Source organism: Xenopus laevis, chromosome 5L (genome assembly GCF_017654675.1).
Source record: "Xenopus laevis strain J_2021 chromosome 5L, Xenopus_laevis_v10.1, whole genome shotgun sequence".
Taxonomy (NCBI): domain Eukaryota; kingdom Metazoa; phylum Chordata; class Amphibia; order Anura; family Pipidae; genus Xenopus; species Xenopus laevis.
This window is the reverse complement of record NC_054379.1, coordinates 119,938,589-119,965,624: the sequence shown is the minus strand read 5'-3', so window position 1 is coordinate 119,965,624 and position 27,036 is coordinate 119,938,589. Positions and strand designations below refer to the sequence as shown.

Here is a 27,036-nt window from a genome sequence, read left to right as displayed (position 1 = left end):
ATAAAAGTTTTATTTTAGCATATGGAAATTCCATAGGTGAGCATGCTAAGAAAACCTGTTTTCTCCCATAATACCCCTCTCGTGTTACTTAATAGTGATGTGCGGGTAAAACCTGACCCACACCCGACCCCGCCCTCCACCTGAGCCAGACTTCCGGGTTCCTTTTATAGACTCGCCGATGACGTCACAAAAGGGGAGGGGGAAGCAGGAGCGTGGCTATAAAAGCGGAACCCGGAAGCTGGCAGTGTAAGGTGGCCCGCCACCCGCAAAAGGGGGTGCAAGGTCAGCCCGAACCCGCAGATACATCACTATTACATAAGCCACGGATAAGATTTCATTGCAGGTGTTTTTGGAAGTTTGATGCATCGAAAAGCCTAGTCTGACATTAACCCTAGGCTAGGGTAACAAAGTTGGAATGAGGTAAATGACTATTTATTATTATCAATGGGAAGTTCTCAGGTTATGGCTCAACATGGACTGTATTGAGAGTTCTAGGCTTAACACTTCCCACTGACAACAATTATATCTATTTAGTCACAAGGAACGTTTCAGTGATCAAACCGTTTAAGGGTTCCAAAAAGGCAAATCCAAAATTCTGCTTTAGCTTTCACACTAATGCATCACTTAGGGTTTAGGCTTTCCATGCTGTTTGGCACATTCTTTTCATATACTTTATTCAGTGTTGTATTTTTATGTTGGGCTATCTTTTTTTATCTTAGTGCTCTTTAGGGTAAGGACACGAGGAGATTCAGGGAGATTTTTCCGCCTGGCTACTAATCGCCTCGTCTTTTGAGCAACTATCTCCCTGAACTGCCTCAGCGTTTTTCCCCATAGGCTACAATGAAAAGTTGCCTGCGTTAATGCACACACGGCGATGCGTTTTCAATAGTTGCCTGAAATTGCCTCACTGAGGCAACTTTGGGCCACTATTGAAAACGCATCGCTGCGTGTGCATTAGCGCAGGCGACTTTTCATTGTAGCCTATGGGGAAAAACGCTGAGGCAGTTCAGGGAGATAGTTGCTCAAAAGACGAGGAGATTAGTAGCCAGGCGACAAAATCTCCCTGAATCTCCTCGTGTGTCCTTACCCTTAATGTATTAGGTTTTATCATCATGGTCCTCTCAAATCCAGATCTGAACTAATTAACATGCTCTTCACTTTAAGTGGTTGCCTCTGATCCAGTGGTGAGCAAATGTCATGGCTGGACTTTGACCTATGAACACTACTTAACCTAACACAATTGTATATGCTCACACAGTGATAATGGGGGAAGTCTTTGGGTAATCTTTTAGTCATACTGCAGAATCAGTCTTGCCTCTATTAAATAGTGTTATTTTCAGAGCTGTGTTGTGCACAAAGACAACATTTAAAAAAAACCAGTGGAGACCAAATACAAGATATTAGTAGACAAAATAAACATGCACATCACAGAGGTTCCTATTATTATTAAAGCATGCATTTTAACCAGGGATGTCCAATATAGACAAAAGGGGCTCTGGAAGATGTAGTAGCTTGAGTGCTGCATGCTGGACATCCTTAGTTTATACTGTTGCTGTCAGTGAGGAAAGGAACAGCCATTAACACATAAATTAGATTTTTAATTGAAGCTTATAGAACAGGAGATCAGATCAAGGTTTACTGAGGTTAGAGCATCAGGATTTTCCCCGCATGCATGCAGAGCAGATCAACATTTTAACTGTGAGAAATGACAGCAGTTTGGATGCAGTAATTCATCTTCTGACCTGTGCGGCAGCTAGCGCACTCTTGTGGTTTTCCAAATTCAATGCAACTTGTTCGTGTTCAGAGAGCAAGTTCTTATGCTGTTGCTGTATCGACAAAAAAAGGCATACTTCCATGATGTACTGTACCTCCATTACAAAATTAGATTAGTCAACACAGGTACTTTATAAATACTTAACGGGTGGGTCTTCTTAAAGTTAAATTTTAGTGTTACAGAATGGCCATTTCTAAAAAGCTTTTCAATTGGTCCTCATTTATTTTCTATAATTTTTGAAGTATTTGCATCTCTTCTGACTCTTTTGGTTGTCAAATGGGGGTGATCACTGACCCCATCTAAAAACAAATGTTCTGTAAGGCTACATCTATATTGTATCAAATAAATAAATAGTATGGTTATATGCTATCTAGGAGTGAGTATGCTTGGGTCCATTAGCATTCAGCAATAATATCAAAGCAAAAATGCATGTTTACTCACTTCAGGCATTTATTAGTGCAAATTCACCAAAATCCTTTCAAACAGTGTTAAATAAATTCATTTCTTACATACCGTACCAAATGGTAGTGTCTCATCATTGTTTCCATACCCCATGCAAGCCACACACTCCTGACGCGTTTCGCACCATTGGGTGCTTCATCAGAGCTTGATTGAATTTGGTGAATTTGCACTAATAAATGCCTGAAGTGAGTTAACATGCATTTTTGCTTTGATATTATTGCTTAATACATCTATATTGTCATTGCTTCTCTTTATTACTCATTTTTCTATTCAGGCCCTCTCCTATTCATATTCCAGTCTTGTATTCAAAGCAATGCATGGTTGCTGTGGTAATTTGGATCCTGGCAACCAGATTGCTGAAATTGCAAACTGGAGAACTGCTGAATAAAAGGCTAAATAACTCAAAAACCACAAATAATAAAAAATGAAAACCAGATGCAAATTGTCTCAGAATATCAATCTCAATACAATACCAAATAGTTAATTCAAAGGTGAACAGCCCCTTTCATATTTAAGTTTCAGGGATATTCTCCAAGGGGGGACTTCCAGGGAACTTTCAATGCATTCTTTTTCAACTGGGTACTGCAGGAAAAGGCCTATTCTAAGATGTGTCACTCACTGTGCCTGGACAATATAATTTTGTTCACAGAAGTGTATATTTTGATTTGACTGTCCTCAAGTGCAAAATAAATTGTGGTTGTTTCCTGAATGTCAATGTTATTATGCGGAGCAATGATTCTTCTAAGCATACTTTATGGATTTTAAGAAACAGTACAATGCAAAATGCATTCAACTAATCAGGATGCTGACACTTCAAACTGCTGGGTACAGAAGTACCCCATCATCTCTTTATCCGTCTGCTAGGAACTAGATGATACAGTAGCCAACAAATCTGCACTTAAAGCTGCATACTGATGTCTAATAAAAATACAAAGTTAAAATACAACACTATTTTCAAACAAATTGTAGCACTGTGTAAAATGTAAATAAAAGAGAATGGAATGATTTACAAACCATTCAAACCATATATAATTGCAAACAGTATAATGAGTATCAAATGTTAAAATTGAGACATATTATTGTATTCTGGAAAATATATATGTTCATTTTTCATTGGAAGCCAGCAACACTCTCCCTCTCTTCTTTAAACAATACTCCGGTCTCCTCAGTTCCAAAACAAACAAATATTGTAGTTTCCAAAGTGAAAAATTGTCCCATTCTTCCCTGAAGTAGGATTTCATGTTTGTAGTTCAGGGTCTCCTTTGTTTTATTATCTTTTAATAATGTCAAATGTTTTTTAATGGGTGATAGGTCTGGACTGAAACGGGAAACTTCAGCACCTGGATTCTTTTACTATGGAGCCATGCTCCCTACTGAAATAAGCAAGTCCTTCCTGAACAACGCCATCAGACCACAGAACAGTTTGGGCCCAGAGCAGGCAGTGGCAGGCCTGGATTTGTGGAAAGGCCACCTAGGCCCGGGCCTAGGGCGGCAGAATTTTAGAGGGCGGCATGCTGCCCAACCATACCCACATTGGTTCAAAAACACTGGGGATATGCTGGAGATACAATAATTTTTTGAATTTGCTGTACGCCAATCCCCATTGCTCCGGTACCGATGATGAAAATTTGCACGAATAAAGGGGAGGGGACAGGGGCGATGAAAGGCAGTGGGCCTAGGGGCGCCCGCTATGTAAATCCGGCCCTGGGCAGTGGTGCTTCTTGATCAGGATTACATGGTCTTTTCTTTGTATGGTAGAGTTTTAACTTGCATTTGTGGATGCAGCAACGAAATGTTTTCACAGTGGTTTTGATTTCCACGACAGAATTGTGTCTGTTTTTACTGCAGTGCCGTCCAAGGGAACAAAGATCACCATCAATATTGGCTTTCAACCTTTCCCTTGCAAGAGAGATTTCTCCAGATACTCTAAAACCATTAAAATTATTTACAGTAGATGATGAAATCCCCAAATTCTTTGCAACTTTACGTTGAGGAATGTTATTCTTAAATCATTGCAATATTTGCCCCCACAGTGTTTCACAGAGTTGTGTACCCATCCTCCAAGAGACCCAATCTCTCTGGGATCTGCTCTTTTTAGCAGTACACAACTTTTCTAGTCTTTTGTTGTCCCTGGAGTGCTGCTGGCATAAAATTCATAATTCCTCAAATTCATGCAATGGTTCTGGCATACCAGCACTCATAACAGTCTTCTACATGGTCAGTTCAGGCAAATGAAGCACTACTACTGGCTTATATCCAGTTAAAGGACACAATGTCAGTGTTTTGCCAGGCTCTGTTGTAAGATTTAGGGGGTCATGTACAAGTTGAGCAGTAGTAGCGCTTTTTCCTTTATATGGAAATTCATTTGTTCACATGGCACTATTTTCAATAAAGATGTGAGCTGCTTTATTATGGAAATTCTATTTCAATCACATCTCCCTCTTGTTGCTCATTACAAGACAGAGGCACAGATGTCACAAATATTTTCTGTTATGGCCCAATGGTACAATAGATAGTAGAGCAAGAATAAAATCAAGCCTGAAAATTCAACTTCTGCATGATCTGTTTGGACAGTGTTGTGCCCACTTCTGTGACCGGCAGTTATTTAATGTGTCCACACAGACAGAAAAGGAAGCATTAAAGCAATGCCAGCTGGCATTGACAGTTGTTGGGGAGATGAAGCTAAAAAGCTGCATTTATGTTAAATATTTAAAAGAAAGCTAATAAAAATGGTTAAAAGTGAGTCTGGAGACTGTTCAGAAATGTAAATTATGTTCCAAATGTTTTAAATGGACCGTATAAAAGATTATTATGTGAATTGTACATTTCTTCACTGTGTAATTTCATACAAACTATATGTACGCTTCATGTTATATATTCAAGATTAACAAACGCATGCAATGGTCACTCAATAATGGTGATTTTCCAATTGTTATATATGTAAAATGTCAGTGGATGTTAAAAAATTTGGGTGGCAATGCTAATACTAATGGACATAGTTGGAAACTCTGTTTAAGAGGGAGAAAACACAGTCTCAAGTGCCAAAAGTTTAAGGGTAACAATTACAAAGGCAGTTTCATGCAGACTGCATAGTCCATTTATTGAAAGCCCTTCAGAACTCTGCACCTTATGCAAAAAATGAATTTGAGTGTAACATATGGGTATGAAAGCATAACCTTACAATAAAACTAAATAAATTGGGGGTCAATCTGCTTGCCTGAAAAAGCCCCTTTAAATTCATTAGTTTGCTTTGTAAAGCAGAAACAGTTGAATAATTTCTTGAATAAAACTAAAAAATAAAGTTGAATATTATAAATAGGATATCTGGCTAAACTGTATGCTAGACAACAATGCTATGTTAAAATAAGTGAAAACTAATATGAAGAGGCAAGTCAGTTGGGCCTCTTGGGTGAAGGAAGAGCTTCTTGGTGGTATAAAATGTTGGAAATTTTACCTTGACATCTTGAAGCTGGATATGAACATCCTGATGGGCCTTCCTAAGCTGTTTATTCTCCTCTCGTAGATTGTAGATACTTTCTGTCATATTAAATACACAGAGAGGGCAAACAGAGGAAGTTCATACAAATGTAACATTTCTGCCCAAGCAAGTAAGCGAACAACACATGGCTTAAAACATTTTGCATTTTAAGAGAAGGAGGAATTGACCCTAAGACATAGCCATAGCTAACAGTAAAAGCTTCCATATTACCCAGAAATAATGAAACAGAACTTTGTATAAGATGAAAGAGATGTTATATTTTCAGCTGTCTAAGGATGCTCAAATTAACAACTACTGAAAGACCACATTTTCAGCAGCCTTATGCTATTTAATGGATGAAGTAAGTACTGTGTGAAAAGAAATGCCATCATAATCCTAATTTATAGGTGCTGCACATTTTCCATTGTTTATCCTTATGCAGAGAGTACATTATGAGGGCTTATCTTAAAGTTACTCTTATCAAGTATATGTTACTTTAAGAGCCTTAAGAGTTGAATCTAATAAGAGGTTCAGCTCTTGTTTTAGAGAGAACAGTCCCTGATTTAGGGTCCCACTCAACCCAAAAAGGTTGGGTGCTTTGGGAGGGAGGGGGGCAAGCAGACTTAAAGGGGTTGTTCACCTTCCAAACACTTTTTTCAGTTCAGTTGTTTTTAGATTGTTCCCCAGGAATAAAGACTTTTTTAAATTACTTTCCATTATTTATTTTTTAAGTTTTTTCCAAAATCTAAGTTTAAAGGTGAATGTTCTCTGGTGTTTCTCTGGCAGCTCAGTAATTCAGGTGCAGACTCTAAGCTGTTACAATTTTGCAACATTGAGTTGATACATTTCTCAGCAGTATCTGTGGAGTATTAGCAACTATTGTATCAATTCTAACAGCTGCCTGTAATGAAACCCAGAGATTCTGCTCAGCAGGGACAAAGATAAGAAATGTATCAACTAAATCTATCCATTTAGAACAGTTTACAGCAGGGGTGTCCAAACTGCGGCCCAGGATGCATATGAATGTGGCCCAGCTTGAAACACTTGGTTCCCGAGGAAACGTCATGTTGCAAAGGATATAGGAGGAGTGGGGACTCTGCCCATTGTCCAGTTAGTAATAATAATATAATAATAAGTCTATTTAATATCCAGGTGTCCCATATTCCAGTGTATAGCTCCATCTGGTTATCCAATTGGCATTGTAGTTCTGTGTATTTCCTTTACTTTTACAAATCAAACTGGTTTTTGTATTTCATGTGTGGCCCCAGACAATTTTTCTTTTTCCAAGGTGGCCCGGCGAAGCCAAAAGTTTGGACACCCCTCCCAGAGCTGCTTCAGAAGGTGAAAAATGACACTTTACACTTCAATATTAGAAAAACCGTCACACATAGAAAATAGAAAGTCATTGAAAAAAGTCGTTATTTCTGGTGATCTATCTGAAACCAACTAGTTGTTTGAAGGTGAACCACCCCTTTAAAGGAGCAACATGCGTTCAGTGAATAAGGCTTGTGCAAGTTGTTGCATTTAATCATATGTACATTCTTGCAACTGCTACTTTCGCTTCAAAGGAAGAGAATGGTCAGTCAACACTAAACAGGGGTTGAAACATTACAGTTTTACTTATAATTGATTGCATCACTTTTTTTGCATAAATGGGTAAAATTACCTTTTAGCTTGGAGTGCTCCTGTTCCTTTTCTTGCTGCAGAAGCAAGTACTTCTCCTTGTGACTACTGTATGTCTTTGTGAGGTCTTCCCCCAGTTTCTGATGTTCTGCTTGCAGCTCACTGTGCTGTTTCCGCAACTCTTCATGTTGACTCTAAGCAAAATCAACATGTAATTATTAGAAAATAATTCAGTTGGACTCAGTGGCACAGTAATATACATTATTTAACAAAGTCCTTCTAAACATATTCTGTGCATCTTTGCGATAAGAGTATTTTAAAGCCAGTTCTGCTGCAGATCTGCACTTTCTGAATTCTTAATGGTATTAGAGCCTCTGCAATTCCTTAAAGGAAAACTATGCCCCCAAAATGAACACTTAAGCAACAGATAGTTCATATCATATTAAGTGGCATATTAAAGAATCTTACCAAACTGGAATATATATTTAAGTAAATCTTGCCCTTTTACATTTCTTGCCTTGAGCCACCATTTTGTGAAGGTCCGTGTGCTGCCTCAGAGATCACCTGACCAGACATACTACAACTCTAACTATAACAGGAAGAAGTGTGGAAGCAAAATATAGAACTCTGTCTTTTAATTGGCTCATGTGACCTAACATGTATGGTTTGTTGGTATGTTTGTGAGTACAGTGAATACTACGATCCCAGGGGGCGGCCCTTATTTTTTAAAATGGCAATTTTCTATTTATGATTACTCAATACTACTAGAAAAGTATATTGTTATGAAAATGGTTTATTTACATGAAGCAGGATTTTATATATGAGCTGTTTTATGCAATATCTTTTTATAGAGACCTACATTGTTTGGGGGGTATAGTTTTCCTTTAAAGGGGATCTATGGTCGAAGTCTATAATCTTTCCTAGGCTTTGAAGAATGACTATAAGGCTATTTGTAATTGCAATGCATTATTTTTTTTATGGTTTTGATGCTATAATAGCAGTTACCTTGCCTGTCAGTGTATTCCCACAGAATCTGCTCAGTTCACTTGTAAAGAAACCTCACGCCCATCGGCCGTCTCATCTGCCTAACCCGCCCACCCACCAATGAAAAAACAGTAGGCGGTCCTCGCTGCAATGCTAGGACTTTTTCCAACCTGACTGTCCCTTCTTAACCTGTCAGAGTTTCTAATGCTAACGGACTCCTGCTGCACAAATATAACAGCCCCCTCATAGAGCAACAGGGTAGTAAGAATGGTAATGTAAAAGCTTTAGGCAAATACTTTTATGGCAAAATTATAAATAGTATTCAAAGACAATGTAGATAATAAAAAAGGTTATTTTATGATGTCGGTATCTCTTTAAGCTGTGGAGCAACTTTGTCATATTCCAGTCCCCAGGAAACTCCTTGAAAATACCCTTCAACTCTCTAATCCCCAAGGTAGTTAAATTCATAGTTTTTTCTTTCCAATGAAACACCTACAATACTTTGCTCACTAAGTTAGCCTATGAAGAGTTATTTGTATGATGGGAGTTTTTTTAGTCCTACACTTTCTAGACTTCATCCTGGTAATGCAATAAAAGTCTTGAGTTTTGGCCGCATCTATTAACTATAGCAACCAGTCAAATGTATGACCAGTAAATGCTACACACAAGAAATTGAACCTTTTTTTTACATCTACCATAAAATTGACTATGCACGCTCCTTATAATTTTGCCATAAATTATTTGCTCAAAGCTTTTACATTACCTATCTGACTCCCCGTGATCATCTATGAGGGGGCTGCCATATTTGTGCAGCAGGACTCCGTTAGCATTAGAAACTTTAACTGACAGGCTGAGATGGGACAGTCAGGTTGGCAAAACGTCAGGTTTAGGAACTTCAAGTAACCATTACTTACAAAAACAGACCTCTCAGCAAAAAATCAGCATGCCCTATAGGTAACTTTTAAAGTACAATCATATTTTAAAAAGTAATTTTTAGTGTCAGTATCAGTTTAAGGGTTTAAATATTGGGAATTCCCTACTACTTAGTTCAACTGAAGAAGTTACTCAAACCACCCTTCTTTACTTACCTTTAACATTTCATGCTGTACCGTCAGAGCACTATATCTGTTATTGGAATCTTGCTGTATGGGAAAAACCGAAAAATAGATTATTCGGCTTCTAAGACACAAGAAATGAAACAGAAGATGAATTTGCCTGCAGAACAGTTATATATATTTTTGGCATGGGTGCTAAAATAAGAAGCAGTCCCCGTTGTGCCCAGCAATTTAACAGAAAATCTGCCATACTGGAAATAAACCTGGAAACAGCGTGCAAAAAATATTGTCCCTAGACATCCACCGAAATCATTGTGTTTGGAAAAACAGTTGGAACAGCCCTGTAAATGCTTCAATGTAGATTTGCATCCCATGACATAGGAAAAGAACTTGAGATATATACATTAAGTCCATAAATATTTGGACAGAGACAACTTTTTTCTAATTTTGGTAAGAAATCAAATCAACTTCAGGGCTTTTATCTGCTTCATTGATAATGACATAACAAAGGAATTGTTTTAGAAAAGAAAAAGAAACCCCACCAATTGTTATGATTCTAAAATTGGCCAGAAATACTGCAACGTGATTTATTACACTTGTTTACTGACAACAATTCATAGAGAATTGTAATAGAATTAATAAAGTGCTAGTGCTGCTATAAATTCATCCATAATTAGAAAAATTCATGGATTTAAGTAAAGTGCTGTGCAATAAATTAGAATATTAGACCCCAAAGAAAAAAATCAATTAAAAATATATATAGAAAAATGACCAACTTTAGGTAGTGGGTTAGCAATTGAAGTCACAATCCATAAATTTAGATTACAGAAAATAGAAAAAATAGATGGTGGAGTTGTCCCATAAACCAACTGCCTGATTTTTTCTAAAGCCTGGGACACCACAAAGATAAGGCAGGACAGGGTAACCGGGGCTGTGGCCTTGGTATTTAACTTGCCCTAAGTGTTATTAAGAGGCTAGGTATCCCTAAAAAGCCACAAACCGTCGGTCCCTTAGAAAGGAAGGAAGATTGTAAGAGGTTGTATAGAATAAAGAAGGATTAGACCCCGAGCTCTCTTGCCCCCACTTCCGTTGAAAAACCCAGCCCAAATATTTCCTATAGATCGATTTGGCAAAAATTCAATTTGACCACAAGAGGATCACTAAAAACGCCGACGTACGTTTCGCTGAATAGCTTTGTCAAGGAATCTTCCTTCCTTTCTAAGGGACCGACGGTTTGTGGCTTTTTAGGGATACCTAGCCTCTTAATAACACTTAGGGCAAGTTAAATACCAAGGCCACAGCCCCGGTTACCCTGTCCTGCCTTATCTTTGTGGTGTCCCAGGCTTTAGAAAAAATCAGGCAGTTGGTTTATGGGACAACTCCACCATCTATTTTTTCTATTTTCTGTAATCTAAATTTATGGATTGTGACTTCAATTGCTAACCCACTACCTAAAGTTGGTCATTTTTCTATATATATTTTTAATTGATTTTTTTCTTTGGGGTCTAATATTCTAATTTATTGCACAGCACTTTACTTAAATCCATGAATTTTTCTAATTATGGATGAATTTATAGCAGCACTAGCACTTTATTAATTCTATTACAATTCTCTATGAATTGTTGTCAGTAAACAAGTGTAATAAATCACGTTGCAGTATTTCTGGCCAATTTTAGAATCATAACAATTGGTGGGGTTTCTTTTTCTTTTCTAAAATAATTTTTGTTTTTTCTGACATCCGTCAGACCTCAACTAATAGTTGTGAATATAATTTCTTGGTATTTGAATAAAGGTTTCGTCTTTTAGGTTTACATAACAAAGGAATTGCCCACATCTGCCCATGAAATAGCATTTGAGTCATTTGTCCAATTACTTTTGAGCCCCTGTAATGAAGTGATTGTGTTAAAAAAGGCTTTAGTTCCTCACATTTTTATGCAATCTTTTTGTTCAACCCACTGAATTAAATCTGAAAGTCTGCAGTTCCACTGCATCTGAGTTGTTTCATTTAAAATTCATTGTGGTAATGTACAGAACCAAAATTAGAAAAAAAAAGTTGTCTCTGTCTGAATATTTATGGACCGAACTGTATTGCTTCCTTGGATATGTTTATGAGTTTCCATGTAGGAATACATTTTTCTATAGCATATTACAGTGTTTAAGCACTAAAACAGCATGGTTCTTCCATTTTTTTCTGGATCATACTTTAAAGTTCACTGTTATGGTTAAATTTAGGAGCAGATTTATCAAAGGTCGAGGTGAATTTTCGAAGTTTAAAAACTTAGAGTTTCGAGCTATTTTTTGTGTACTATGACTAGGGAATAGTCCAACTTTGATTAGAAGTTGATAAAAACTTGGAAATTCGAATATTGAAATTTATCATGTACGGTCTCTTTAAAACTTCGACTTCGACCATTCGCAACCTAAAAGCTGCCGAAGTGCTGTTTTAGCCTATGGGGGAACTCCTAGAACCTATATGCAATTGGTGGAGTTTGAGAGTTCAAAGTTTTTTGGGTGAAAACTTTGAATCGAAGTAGATCGAAGGCGCTATTCCTTAGATACCGTACAATTCGAAGTAGGCCAAATACGGACCACTTTGACCCCCAAAAACCTTCAACCTCTATTTGGTTGGTCTTTTTGAATTCGAAGTTCAAAGTTTTTTTTAACTTCGAACTTCGACCCTTGATAAATATGCCCCTTAGTGTACAATACTTATTTTGGTCACTAGACTAAAAAAAACTAAAAAAACAAGAAAAAAAAGATTGCACAGTGAATGAAGTATTTAACCCTTGTGCTGCAACTGATTTTAACAAATGATAATTACAACAATTATAATGCATGGCACTCACCCTTCCTTTATTTAAGGTTTCTTGTGCTTCTAACTTATAAACAAGGAAATCTGAAATGGAGATTGGAAAACAAACACACATTCTATTACATTATATTATACTACAGTAATCACGGTGCACAGCTATTGGTTGCACAACTATTAATTGCACAACTATTAATTGCACAACTATTAGTTGCACAATATTGAGTATTGATTGTTTTGTGAATGGTTTGCAGAGGAAACACGTGCTGACATGTAGTTTATCACTACAGTCTAACCACAGGACACATTCTCTGATTTACGCATGAAGAATACTGATATTTATTTTATGCCATAAAAAAAACAAAAAAAAAAAAGTAACAGGGCCATCTGCAAAATTACAATATCATGCTGTGCTGTAAAGGGGGTGTTTTGCAGTAAAAATTAGTCACAATCAATTATTATATCAATAAATACCTCTTTGCCTTTATATATCATTGGAAATTGACCTTTACTCCATAAATTCAGTTTATTGTGAAATTTTTTTTTTAATGTGAATTTTTAATGTTAACAAACGCACATGATCCCTTTTAACAGATTTCATGCAATCTTAAAATTACACAAAATGCAGTGTTGATAAATTGGCAAACATTACTTTTTTGTGATTTACCAATGGGTCGCCCTCCCAACCAATGGACAGTACTTCCCCCACAAGTTAAAAGTTAACTCCTCCCCTACTCACCGGTCTTAATTATAAGCTTGCCCACATAGGTTGGGAATTCCCTGGTGAATGCTGCCATGGAAGGTGACCAGAAAACAGAAATTACAGTGAGTAATAAACAATTTCCTGTTTTCCTAGTCACCCATGGCATGCATTCACCAATGGGAACTACCAAAGCTGGTATCAGGGAGGGACTACAACACCATTGCAGTGAAATTATATGCTTTTATTCAGCAAAATGTACAAATGTACAAATGTACAACTGATCGCAAGACTTTTCTTCCAAATCTGGCTTCTTGCGAGGTAAGGACATCCAATTTATAATGCTTTATGAAAGTATTGACTGATGACCATTTTGCAGATCAACAGATTATTTCTGGTGACGATTTGGCCCCCTTCACCCAGGAACTCGCCAATGCTCTAGTGGAGTGAGTTTTAAGCCACCGGGGAACCTTCCTGCTTGCTGTATTGTATGCTTCAGCAATAGCCGCTATAATCCAAGAATTTATTGTCCTTTTAGATGGAGCTTGACCCTTTCTAAATCCACCGGGAATCACAAACAAATGGTCTAAATTTTCCAAGCACATGCCCTCCCCAGGTAGACTTCTATTGCCCTGACTAGATAAAAAGTATGCCAAGGAGCTTCCTTCTTCTTGGAGATTATTATTATTATTAACATGTATTTATATAGCGCCAACATATTGCGTAGCACTGTGAGATGGACAAAATGAGGGAAGTGACACCTCTAAATCCATATGAAACTTAGATATCACCTTAGTAAGAAACTTAAAGGCACGCCGTAGTACCACTTTGTTTTTGAAGGCTGTTGTAAACGGTTCTGAAGCACATAAATCCGACAATTCTCCTATAATACAATAACTGCCACCAATAAAATAACATTCAAGGTAAGGTTCCATAAAGAAATTTCCTGTATTGGCTCAAAAGGCGATCCAACACAAAAGGTAGATATTCTCTTAATGCAAGGTTTTATTATCATCTCATCAATGCATTGAAAAATCTCTGAACTAATGGATCCAATGCACAAGTCTGTCCTGTTAACGCTGCCACTGCTGTAACTTGCAGTTTAAGTGTATTTATTTGCAGGCCCTTCTGATATGTTGCGAAAAGGAAATCCACCAGAAGAGAGGCTGTTATATGGATAGGATCTTGACCTTTATCAACTGTGAATTGCACAAACTTGTCCCAAAATTTACAACACTGTGTAGACGTTGAACGTTTTCTTGACTTCAGAAGAAATTCAACAATATCTTCATTCAAATTCAGCTTCTTAAGCCTCTCACTTTCAATCTCCAGGCCATCAAGGACAGGCGATTCTCCTCCTGGCACTGAAACATCCCCGTAAACCTGGAGATTCTCCTTGGTTCCCTAAAGGTTAACCTGCGAAGCAACGGAAACCATGGCCTTCTTGGCCAGAAGGGAATAACTACTACCGCTTCTGCTGCTTCTTGATCTACTTTCCTCAGTACCTTCCATATGAGAGGAATTGGGGGGAAAAATGTAAATCAGCCCTGCAGACAAATCTTGTCTTAAGCCATCTAGAGCTGCCGCTTCCTTGCATGGGGACCTTGAGAAGAATTTCCGGCACTTCTGTTTAGAATTGAAGCCACGGCGTCTACGCCTGGAAGTCACCAAACTTCTACCAGGTCTTGAAAAATGTCTTTGTGAGGGCTCCACCCACCAGGACCAATCGTAACACGACTTGAAAAAAATTTGATTCTCTATTCCTGGCAGATGAACAGCTTCTCCAATGACAACTCTGCCCACTGACAAAAATAATTCTGCTTCCTTTAACAGCACCATACTTCTTGTACCTCCTTTCTTCTGTACATAAGCTACTGCTGTAACGTTGTCGGATATTACCATTATGCTTCTCACTTTTAACATGTTTGCAAATGCAAAAACGGCTTATTTTATTGCTTTTAATGCCAGGACATTTGACGAAATTTGATTCAAGTCTCAGAAACCCTGGGCAAAATGTTCACTTACTGTACATGAGCCCACCAGCCGGCACCTGATGCGTTGGTTGTTAGGATTGTCCATTCTGGTTCCTCCAGACACATAACTCTTCCAAGGTTTTTTTGAATGCACCACCACTTTAATTTTTTCTTTAACTCCTGAGGCAACACTTACTTCCTGAGTAAATTCAACTGTGAATTTTTTACTTTTCTTAATAGAAAGTTCTGCAGAAACCTTGAATGCCATCTTGCCCATTTTATTATCTGAATTCTTTAAGACATTAGGCCCAAAATTTTTAGATCATGGCACACTGTCACAGATGTCTGACTGACTTCACATTGGATGACACTGCCTCCTCCATATCTGAGAGCTCTAAAGGCAAACCTTTAGAGCTCTGGAAACCGACGTGAGTGCCACTGCTGGTCTACATGCGGCTCCCACTGCACAATACGTTTTTATTCAGACTGAACTCAACGCGCTTTTCCATTGGTTCCTTAAACACTGCAGCATCATCCATTGGTAAAGTGGTTCTTAGCCAGCCTTACCAATGCCTCAAAAGGAAATTTCTTCAAGAATTTCTTCGCTGTTTGCGGTCTCTTTTCTGTTTTTTTCCCCATTCTGCCATAATTATTTCTTTGATTTAAGCATGTACTGGAAAACAGGCTGATTGAAAGAACTTATCCGCTGAAGTTAGCTTAGAAGGTTCCGAGGGAAATGTCAGTGTTTGATGCACTGCCTTAATCAACGGTTCTATCATGGCTAAATCAAAATTAGACTCATCCGAGTCAATCTCTCCTTTTTCAGAACCTAAAGGAGAGTGTATTTCAGATATGTCAAACAATTCACCTTCGGACAAAGAATCAGTTTGCCTTGAATATGAGTGCCTTCGCCTTTTCTTGGCACCTGCCACTTCTTGGAACCCCGGTACAACTGCTTGTTTAATGACCGCTGCTAAGGATTCTGCAAAGGCTTGGTTTCCTTGTATTTGTGTTGTCCCCGGTTCTTCCTGGCTTGAGTTGGTTTTTCCGTTGTCTTGTCCTTCTTTTCAGAGGCAGAAAGCTGCATAATAACATAGGCATTAGCCAATAATTGTACAGTTTTTCCATTTTTTTTTTCCTCACCTTTTCCCCTTGGGGTGAGGTGGTTTGCCCGACATCCCAGGATCCATAAGCATTCTGCACATAAAAACAAAACTCATATGAGTTATCTTTTACTGAATAATTTTGGTGAAAAGGAACATTATCCTTCACCTACCTGATTCAGAGCTATGAACTTTCATCAAACTCCAGGAAATGGCAGTGACAGGAAGTCACCTATGCCTATAAAGACACTGTCTGTACCCACATACTTTGATATATTGTACGGAGTGGCTGCAAAATTATGCCTAATGCATGTTCCGGGTACCCATGCCGTTGTCATGCATATTTGGCGCCAATTCCCAATTGAGGTAATCAATATTTGCACTTTCCCAAGATGGCGCTCACATCGCTTCCTCTTCCTGTATACACGCGTGCTTTCTGTGTTGATGCTTACCTAATATGCCCCCAGCTTCAATGCGCTGCCTGCATTAAGTGTCTTGACTCGCTGCAGCCTTCTTAGCTTTCTCTGCCATTCCGGCTGTTGTGCGGTTGAAGTGCGTCAGAGGCGCATACCCTGTGATCACGCCACGACCTCCGATGTCACCCACCAAGGATCCGATGCACTCCAAACATTCCGCTCGCTCTGCATTTTCTTTTGCCTAACTAAACCATGCTAAGGAGATAACAGCTGGCCTCTCTGGCTTCTTCCTCGACAGATCCGCTAACCCCAGTATCGGGGAGCCTCAGAACTTCTAGCAAAAAAACATCGGGGAACAGAGAAAGTCAGAACCAGAGAGAAACCCCCCTAATGCTGGGAAACATGATAGGTCATATGCCGATGAACTGCCTCCATCCAACGGCCTCCGGACAGGACAAAAATAGATTGGGTGAGTAGGGGAGGAGTTAACTTTTAACTTGTGGAGAAAGACCTGTCCATTGGCCCGGAGGGCGATTAACCCATTGGTGAATGCATCCCATGGGTGACTAGGAAACACTAATGTAACTATAGAAATTTTGGCTTGATTGTTACCACAACCAAATTCACAGATGTAAGAACACAGATTAATTACAGTGATCTATTCTTACTTAACGCAATCCCAGTACCAGCCAAAAATGCTACATATATACTACTGTGGTAAATTATAGGTATGGAATAATAGCGAAGCTTGTGAGATAGAATACACTTTAGTGAAACATAATTACTCCAGAGTGCTGATACGTGGGCCAACCAAAGCTGCTACCACCAGAGAGCTACCCTACAAAACATTGTATGGCTACACTTCAGCAACAGCTCTCCTAAAATTGTGGCATACATGCCCTACACATTCCTAGCTAATGCAGCTTGCTCAGGTGAGTGGAACTATTAGGTAATATGGTGGCAGCATGGCCTCTGAGATGCGAGTCACTGCTGATCTACCAAGCTAAGCCCTGAGCATTTGTACTGAATTTTGATAGGAAAGAAATTGAAATTGTATCCGTGTATATAACCTCTGTGAATGCATCTGATGATAAACTATTTCTGCAGGACATCTGCTTAACACTTCAGCTACAATATTTTGGTTCATCAAATATTTATAAGCCTGTAAAAGAGATGAGGTGCTAGATTGCATTCCTCTGATAAACATGCTGACCTGTTTCTGCTTAAAAATATATTTACCTTCTTTAGCTTTCTTGTGTTCCAGTCTTTCCTTCTGTAATGATTTTTCTAGTCGTGACCTGTGCTCATACACCACTAAAAACAAAAAAATGTTCTATGAGTGACTGTTGTACATCTGTCCAACCAAATTATTATTCAGAAAATAATAATATATTTAGAATAATGTCTATATTATAAAGTAAAAATAATCAATGTCCACCTTGGTTTAACTTTCCATCAGTAGATCAAATTCGCTTTGCTTAATAGTGCAATGCCTAGTACAGGGGAGAAACAGTCTGCATCTATTGTTCTCTCATCATGGTTAGAATGACAATACACAAACAAATATTCTTCATGAGCTTATCTTACCCTTCATTGGACATGATCCTTCATTGGACATGATACTTTATTGGAATATTCGTGTGTATGTAAAAATGGTCCATTTGGTCTTTTGCATATACAGGTATGGGACCAGTTATCCAGAAAGCTCAGGAACTAGGGGTTTCCGGATAGGGGTTTCTGTTATTCGGATCTCCATATCTTACGTCTACTATTTAAAAAATAATTAAACCCAATAGGAGTGTTTTACCCCACTAAGGATTACTTATATCTTAGTTGGGACCCATTACAGTGTACTGTTTTATTAATAGACAAAAAGGAATCCATTAAAAAAAATGTTTTTAATTATTTAATTAAAATGGATTTTATGAGAGATGAACATCATATAATTCAGAGCTTACTGGATAACTGGTTTCTGTAGAACTGATCCCATACCTGTATATTACAGGTATGGAATCTGTTATCTGGAAACCAGCTATCCAGAAAGCTACGGAAAGGCCTTCTCCCATATAAATCTATATCATAGATCATATATATATATACAGTTAGGTCTGTAAATATTTGGACAGACAACTCTGTTTTCTAATTTTGGTTCTGTACATTACCACAATTAATTTTAAAGGAAACAACTCAGAAGCAGTTGAACTGCAGACTTTCAGCTTTAATTCAGTGGGTTGAACAAAAAGATTGCATAAAAATGTGAGGAACTAAAGCCTTTTTTCAACACAAGCACTTAATTTCAGGGGCTCAAAAGTAATTGGACAAATTAAAAAACTGAAAATAAATTGTTCATTTCTAATACTTGGTTGAAACCCCTTTGCTGACAATGACAGCCTGAAGTCTTGAACTCATGGACATCACCAGATTGTGGGTTTCCTCCTTTTTAATGCTCTGCCAGGCCTTTACTGCAGCGGCATTCAGTTGCTGTTTGTTTGTGGGCCTTTTTGTCCGAATTTAGTCTTCAACAAGTGAAATGCATGCTCAATTGGGTTCAGATCAGGTGACTGACTTGGCCATTCAAGAATATTCCACTTCTTTGCTTTAATAAACTCCTGGGTTGCTTTGGCTGTATGTTTTGGGTCATTGTCCATCTGTAATATGAAAAGCCTCCAAATCAATTTGGCTGCATTTAGCTGGATTTGAGTAGACAGTGTCTCTGAACACTTCAGAATTCATTCGGCTGCTTCTGTCCTGTGTCACATCATGGATAAACATTAGTGTCCCAGTGCCACTGGCAGCCATGCATGCCCAAGTCATCACACTGCCTCCACCATGTTTTACAGATGATGTGATATGATCTGGATCATGAGCTGTTACACGCCTTCTCCATACTTTTTTCTTGCCATCATTCTGGTAGAGGATGATCTTGGTTTCATCTGTCCAAAAAATGTTTTTCCAGAACTGTGTTGGCTTTTTTAGATTTTTTTTTAGCAAAGCCCAATCTAGCCTTTCTATTCTTGATGCTTATGAGTGGCTTGCACCTTGAAGTGCACCCTCTATATTTACTTTCATGCAGTCTTCTCTTGGATATCGATACGCCTACCTCCAATTACTTTTGAGCTCCTGAAATTAAGTGAAGGCTTTAGTTCCTCACATTTTTATGCAATCGTATTGATCAACCCACTGAATTAAAGCTGAAAGTCTTCAGTTCAACTGCATCTGAGTGGTTTCATTTAAAATTCATTGTGGTAATGTACAGAACCAAAATTAGAAAAAAAGTTGTCTGTCCGAATATTTATGGACCTAACTGTATGTATGTATCTTACAACAGTTGCCTTTATTGGAACATTTTGCAGGACATTAAAAACTACAGCAACTCCCCTAGTGGGGAGATGCCACCAGCATCTCTTTTTGCCTTTAATATATTTGCTAAATACCATATATGTTGCAGTGGGTGACATTTCTAGAAGTGTTTCCTTTTCTGAGCACGTCTGCATACATTAAATTATAAGCAGAGCAAAATGTAGTGTGCTTTAGGCACTGGCCGATTGGTACCTGATCTATGAAGCTCCGTGTTGGCTTCTGTGAGTTCTTGCTTCTTGTGACTACCAACAATATCAGTTTATCAATCTATTTCACCTTTGTCAACAGAATGGCAGATAAAAAAGACTTGCTCTTTTTCTGGTTGCCCTTTAAAAACAAGTTTGGCAACTCTGTCCGAAAACATGATTTAACTCTTTTACTTTGAAGTTACTGGACTACCAGGAATTGAGTGACGTAGAAGACATGTAAGCAAAAAAGGGTAAAAGGAAAAGTATACTGCCCCAGGTGACGTTGGCTATTTCACCAGAAGTTACTACGACAGCAGTACAATGAGGCTTGTGAATTGAAGTGCTATGCTAAGAATAAACCTACATTTTAATTAACATGACAAGTGTTGCAGATGTAAACTGAAACTAACATTGTTGAGTAAAAAGGGGGAAAGATCCATTTTTGCACTTCCCTCCCTGTATTCTTGCTTGCAAATTAGCAAGTGATCTTTTGGGGTCAGCTTGCAGACAGGTGCCTTTTTGACTTTGCAATATAGTTTGTTTTCTTGTGCAGCACAAAATGCAAATACGACAGGCATTAAAAGAGTTAAAACGATATTCCTTATGCTTAATCATTTCAAACACTATTTAGTTTTAGAGACTAGCCCTTTTACAACGTTGTTATGCCACTGAGCAGGTTTCTGTGAAGTTACGGTGTAGTGCAAGCTGACTTAGGTGTTCTCGAGAAACAGAAATGAAGGAGGTGTGGGCTTGCAGTTTTTTACATTCCATTTTATTTTAAACACTATAGCAGGAGTGCCACAAAAACTAGGAGTATGAATCAGCTTGTTATTCCTGTCTTCATGCATAATCTACTTTTACACACACCAAACCTTATCTGGAATGTCTCTTATTAGTCACTTAGCCACAATTCCCTTGATGCCTTGTAGAGAGCAAAGCCAAACTCTGATTCCTCAGTTTTACATAATGAGGTGCAATATGAATGTGAACACATTGATTCAGAGTAGAGAAAGTTTTCTACACTCAGTGGGGGTCATTTATCAACACTGGGCAAATTTGCCCATGGGCAGTAACCCATGGCAACCAATGAAATTGCTGCATTCATTGTTCTACTTGCAGCTTGCTTTAAAAAGCTAATCACTGATTGGTTGCTATAGGTAACTGCCCATGGGCAAATTTGCCCAGTGTTGATAAATGAGCCCCAGTATGACTTAGTCTTGCACATGGAGCAACCACCACCTGACAACATCACTTTGTATTAGGGATGCACAGAAACCACTATTTGGGATTATGAATCCTTTGTGAAAGATTTGGCCGAATACCGAACCAATACCAATCCTAATTTGCATATGCAAATTCGGGACAGGAAAGGGAAAAAGTGGGAATATTTTTTTTACTTCCTTGTATTGTGACGAAAAGTAACAGGATTCCCTTCCTGACCCTAATTTACATATGCAAATTAGGAATTGGTCCGGCCAGGCACAAGGATTTGGCAAAATTCTGCTGAAAAAGGCTGAATCCCGAGCCGAATCCTGAATTCTGCGTATCCCTACTTTGTACCGTATATTGACATAGCACCCCTTTGGCACTGTAACTTGGAAACTTCCGGTTCATTTATACATTACTCAGTCACACATTGGTGTCTCATTTAAAATGTATTTATGCCTTGGAAGGCAAGTACATCCATACAAGGAATGTATCCAAAAAAAATCACTTGAGCTTTTCTGTGTTTATTCTGGTCTAATTGCACAGTTCAATAATTGCTAGATTTGCAATGATGAGCATATAGCTGTATGATTGCCTGTATAGCTTACTTGCTACTTGCCTAACTGTGCCATTCAGTTTAGAATGGAGAAATATGGAGAAGTATGCACTCCTGACTCACTAAGCCACTGATTTAAGCACCTCTTACTTGAGGGTGTGAATAGATGGGAAAAGTCTGAACTTCTTCATGTAAAGTGGCATTGGCAATCACTGCTTTTAAAGAGAAGGCTGGAAAGAATGATTTCTAATTAACCAATGTTCCCAAGAACACACTCTGTATGCCTTATTAAGACTTGTCTGCTTCAAATTTGAAAGCTGAAACTCCAGTTACTTAAGTTTCTTTTGTCAGACTGACTGTTCCATGTTCAGTATTCAGAGTTCATCATCTTGGTACAAAAAAAATATGGTTAGAAAATTCATTGTATTTCCTAAAGGTCAACCTGATATAAAAAGTGAGGCCTAGCATGCTGTAGCAGCTTGCCATACATGTACAAGTACAGGAACTGTTATCCAGAATGCTTGGGACCTGGGAGTTTTCCAGAGAACAGATCTTCATACATTTAAGGGGTTATTTATCAGGTTGAGTTGTTTTCTCCACATAAAATTTGAGTTTTTGAGATTATTTTTGGTTAGAAACCGATTTTCGGTTAAACAAAATAGCTGAAATAGCTGGAAATAACTTGAATCTGAAAATACACCTCTAAAACTTGTCTAGGTCATGTAGAAGTCAATGACAGTGTTCCGAACCATTTGAAGTTGTTAATAGCCGTCGTGATATTAGAGTTTTTTCGGTGGGTTTTGCTTGAAAACTCAATTAATTCCAGCGATTTGAGTTTTTGCAAGAACTCGATCAATTCGAGTATTCGACTTTTTCACCCTGACTTCACGGATTACGGTTTTTCTTAAATTAGAAATCATTCAAGTTGTGAGTTCATTCAAAGTTTAAAAAAGCTCACAAAGTGCTAAAACTCGACCGTTGATACATAACCCCCTACTAGAAAATCATGTAAACATTAAATAAACCCAATAGGCTGGTTTTGTTTTCAATGAGGATTAATTATATCTTAGTTTGGATCAAGTACAAGCTACTGTTTTATTATTACAGAGAAAAAGGAAATCATTTTTAAAAGTTTGGATTATTTGTATTAAATGGAGTCTATGGGAGACTGCTTTTCTCTAATTCTGAGCTTTCTGGATAAGGGATTTCTGGATAACGGATCGCATACCTGTACTGATAATTATTTACAAACCATTCTCAGTATGTGTATGCTAGCTGGACAATGACACACCAATATCTAGGTACCATGGAGATCAGATGGTTCATCAGTTGAGCAGATATGAAAATATAATCTGATGTGCCATATTGACTGGTGCAGAAGAGAAAGTGAAGAGGAGCTGTAGCTGCACTTCACTACCTTCAGGTGTCTGCCCAAATTACTGGAACGATAAAAAGGTGTCCATTACAGTGGACAACCAACCACATGCTATGGTCTGCATGTCAATTGGTCGGATGCCATACAGAATTGGCCCAAATATGGTTGCCTTTACGGTACAAGCCTACTGGATACACTTGCTTTCCTTCTCATACAACTGAATCCTGATACAGATTATGAATCCATCTGTAATATCTGCAACATCACATATTTAAAAAGGTAACAGTCAAATACTAATGTAACACCTCCCTCTGAAACCTTACACCTTGTAGAAGACAAACATTGGCCAGCATTATTGAAGGTTAATGCATGAAAGAGCATCCATTTGCTATAAGAGAAGTCCCAATCTAATGGATATGCTTACAAGAAGCCACTTCCAACCCCCTAGTTCCAAAACCAATCGCACAAATTGGGGGTGCTTACCCTATGGTGACTGCAACATGTGTGATAAGATGCTCAGAATTTCTTCCTTTGTAGACCAATTTGGTAATCAACATATTAATTGCAGGACCCAAGGGGTAATCTACAGTATAGACTGCCCATGTCAGAAAAAGTACATAGGGATGGCAACCCAAATGTTGAAACAAAGATTACAACAGCACTGCCGTTCCATATGGACTGCAGGAAGTCTGACCAAAATGGATAAAACAATGTCTACAGTTGCTCAACTTTTTAAAGATTTCATAACATGGATTCAGCAAAGGTGAAATTTTGGGCACTAGAGAAAACTAATTTAGGGATAAGTAAAGGGGTTTTGGAACAAACCCTTCTTAAACGCGAGAGTTACTGGATTTTTAAATTAGATACCATCCAAATCTGTTTACTGCTTTTATTTGATAAAAATCATTTTAAATATATTTGATATTGTCCATTAGTTCATTCTTAATAAATAAACATTTAAGCTAAAAACCAAGCAACGATTCCCCCTTTTTTATAATTGATACTATTTTATGATTAATACATGAATAAGAAATCGTGAATAAAATAAATATATATACAATTAGTAATTCATTATTGATGAATTGTAAATATGTACAATGTGTTACAATTTAATAAGGGGCACAATCATCAGGCTGCTATCCGATAGCACTGCACAGGCCATAGATAATAAAGGGGCCATCCCAACGTCTAATGCTTTAGGCATATACTATAAATAGATTGGCCTCGCTCGGATTGTGGGAAGGATCAGTAGTCATTACGTGTAAGTAGGAGGAACGTATAGGCTCCTGGAATGTCGCGGCGGGATCATAAGTCCTGCAAGACTTAACTGATTACGCGGTATGCAGAAGTAATTTAAACCGTACGCCTTCAGTATAGCCTCCATTTTGTCTTGATAAAGCTAATAAGCGAAATGCTTGGTTTTAACTTTGTTGTAACCGTTTTAAACTTATAGTCCGGTCTGGGTCATATGTGGGTGAGAGTTAAGTGGCCGTTTGCTCTATTCAATTTCACTCCATCTTAACACTACTTCCTTCAATTCTAAGGGGCCATGGATTTCTGGTTTTCAAGTGTAGTCTAGCCTCTCTACAGATTAGGGCAAGGTAATTTACAAGACCACAGTCCCGGTTACCCTGCCTTCTCTAACCTTTGTGGTGTCCCAGGTCTAAAAAATATTAGGCAGTAAGCTTTAGGACAACTCCACCATCTTCATTTTCCTGTTTCTCTCAACTATTCTATGAATTTGAGCATATTGTTACATAATTTATCCTATTCATTGGTCATTCAATGGAAATTCATAGTTAACAACTATAATTAATTAGATTCACTACTAATTGATAAATTATTTATTGGTATTTATTGCACTTCAATCATATTACTACTTAAACTTGTTGATGAATTTTTAATGAATTTATTCCTACGGTTTTTATTACAATCAATTAATTACGTTCTAATAAGCACTTTATAAACAATTGCTTGATCTTTTTAACTATTGAATTTAATTAATTAATTTGATACTCTAAGAAGTTATGAGAATTGTTGTTATAAAATTTGGGATATAGATAAGTATTACACTATTAACAATCATTGAGTGGTTAAAAACTATCTTTAAGTGACCTTTGATACTTGATATTTTGGCTATAAGTGGGGTACTTTCCTTTTTAAAAAAAAAAAAAAAAAAACATGTAGAAGACAGTAGTAAAGATTCTGTGTCACCATTCACAATGGGAATTTGAAATTACATTCCCTAAAATTGATGCTGCTATAATAAACTGTCACAAAAGAGATGGGAATCTATAATGGTTTTCTCCTCTATTGCCAGAGCAAGGAGTACAATATTTTCACTCTAATTACTGGCAACAGTGCTGTTCTGCTACATTATATTTTTTTTGTTTTTGCCACATTTTAAACATGGAGCAATAGGTGAGAATTGTTCAGTCTCCTAAATTCTCCTAAATGTACTTACTAACTAACACTGGCACCTATGACTTCTGCTAAAGATTCCTTTGGTTCCCCAGCCGTTTTTCATATGATAGAAATTGTATACCGTACTTTATATTAACGCCAATACAATTACACAAAGCTTTATAGAGATTGTTCATATGACCAGTGCAACCAATATGATCCCTACAATCCCTTTTACATTTTTGCAAAACATGCGGGTCAGTTCCATCAGAAGCCATTAAACCTGTCAATATGTTTTCAGTCTGCGGGATGTAAGCAAAGTACCCAGAGAAAAACCCATGCAGACACAGGGAGAATATGCCAACCCCCTGCATGCAATGCTCAGGTTGGAATAAAACACAGGAACACAGTGCTGCAAGGCAGCCGTTATAACCACTGAGCCATGGTGAAAAAAGACCAAAGTCCATCAAGTTCAACCCCTCCAAATAAAACCAAGTGTCCATACATATACATACTGACCCCTCTATACACTGACACACTATATATACCAATATCTATACTAATTGTAGATTTTAGTATCACAATAGCCTTGGATATTATGCTTGTCCAAGAAATCATGCAAGCCACTCTTAAAAGCAGACACAGAATTAGCCATCACAACATCACCCACAATGCATTCCACAACCTAACTGCACTCACTGTGAAGAACCACCTATTCAATTGAAAGTTATTTATATTTATATTCTAGTATGAAGGGGTGTCCACTGGTGCGGTGATCCTCTTTATGGTAGGGATGCACCGAATCCAGGATTCAGTTTGGGATTCGGGCAGGATTTGGCCTTTTTCAGCAGGATTCGGCCGAATCCTTCTGCCCGGGCCGAACTGAATCCGAACCCTAATTTGCATATGCAAATTAGGGGCAGGGAGGGAAATCATGTGACTTTTTGCCACAAAACAAGGAAGTAACAAATGTTTTCCCCTTCCCACCCCTGATTCGGATACGGTTCGGTATTCGGCTGAATCTCTCGCAAAGGATTCGGGGGTTCGCCGAATCCAAAATAGTGGATTTGGTGCATCTCTACTTCATGGGTAAAAATCTCCCCTACTATTTTTCTATAATGTTCTCTAAAGTACTTGTAAAGTATAACCACATCTCCTCGCAAGCGCGGAGAAAAAACAATCCCAACCCAGACAGTAACCACCTATGTGATACTTAATCAAATGCTTTAGTAAAGTCTAAGTAGATTACATCCACTGCCATCCCAAAGTCGAGGTCTCTGCTCACCTTATTATAAAAAGGAATTAAATTAGTCTGGCAAGATCTATTATGCATAAAACCATGCTGGCACAAACTCATAGTATTATTATTTGCAATGAAGTCAAGTATCTTATCCCTTAATACCCCTTCAAAAATCTTTCCTCCCACTGATGTCAGACTAACCAGCCTATAGTTTTGAGGCTGAGAACGGCATCCCTTTTAGAATAGTGGCACTACATCAGCAGTCTTTCGGAGTAATGAACTACAGGTTATCTAATCTTACAGCAGCCTAAAGGTGGCCATACACGTAGAG

At 38.0% G+C, this 27,036-nt stretch overlaps 1 protein-coding gene across 4 annotated transcripts in view; it reads right to left on the bottom strand.

Moving 5' to 3' along the window:
* golim4.L (golgi integral membrane protein 4 L homeolog) overlaps nt 1-27,036 on the bottom strand; it is a 64,000-nt gene that overhangs the window by 19,923 nt on the left and 17,041 nt on the right. For 2 of the 4 annotated variants that reach the window (XM_018263722.2, XM_018263723.2), the window contains exons 2-7: nt 17,617-17,691; nt 12,223-12,272; nt 9,410-9,463; nt 7,381-7,531; nt 5,691-5,773; nt 1,743-1,826 (exon numbers count right to left, since the gene is read on the bottom strand). In XM_018263722.2, coding sequence (XP_018119211.1) covers nt 1,743-1,826; nt 5,691-5,773; nt 7,381-7,531; nt 9,410-9,463; nt 12,223-12,272; nt 17,617-17,691 — 497 coding nt within the window. The remainder of the gene's footprint in view (nt 1-1,742; nt 1,827-5,690; nt 5,774-7,380; nt 7,532-9,409; nt 9,464-12,222; nt 12,273-17,616; nt 17,692-27,036) is intronic. The other 2 variants (XM_018263724.2, XM_018263725.2) reach the window with 1 other exon arrangement.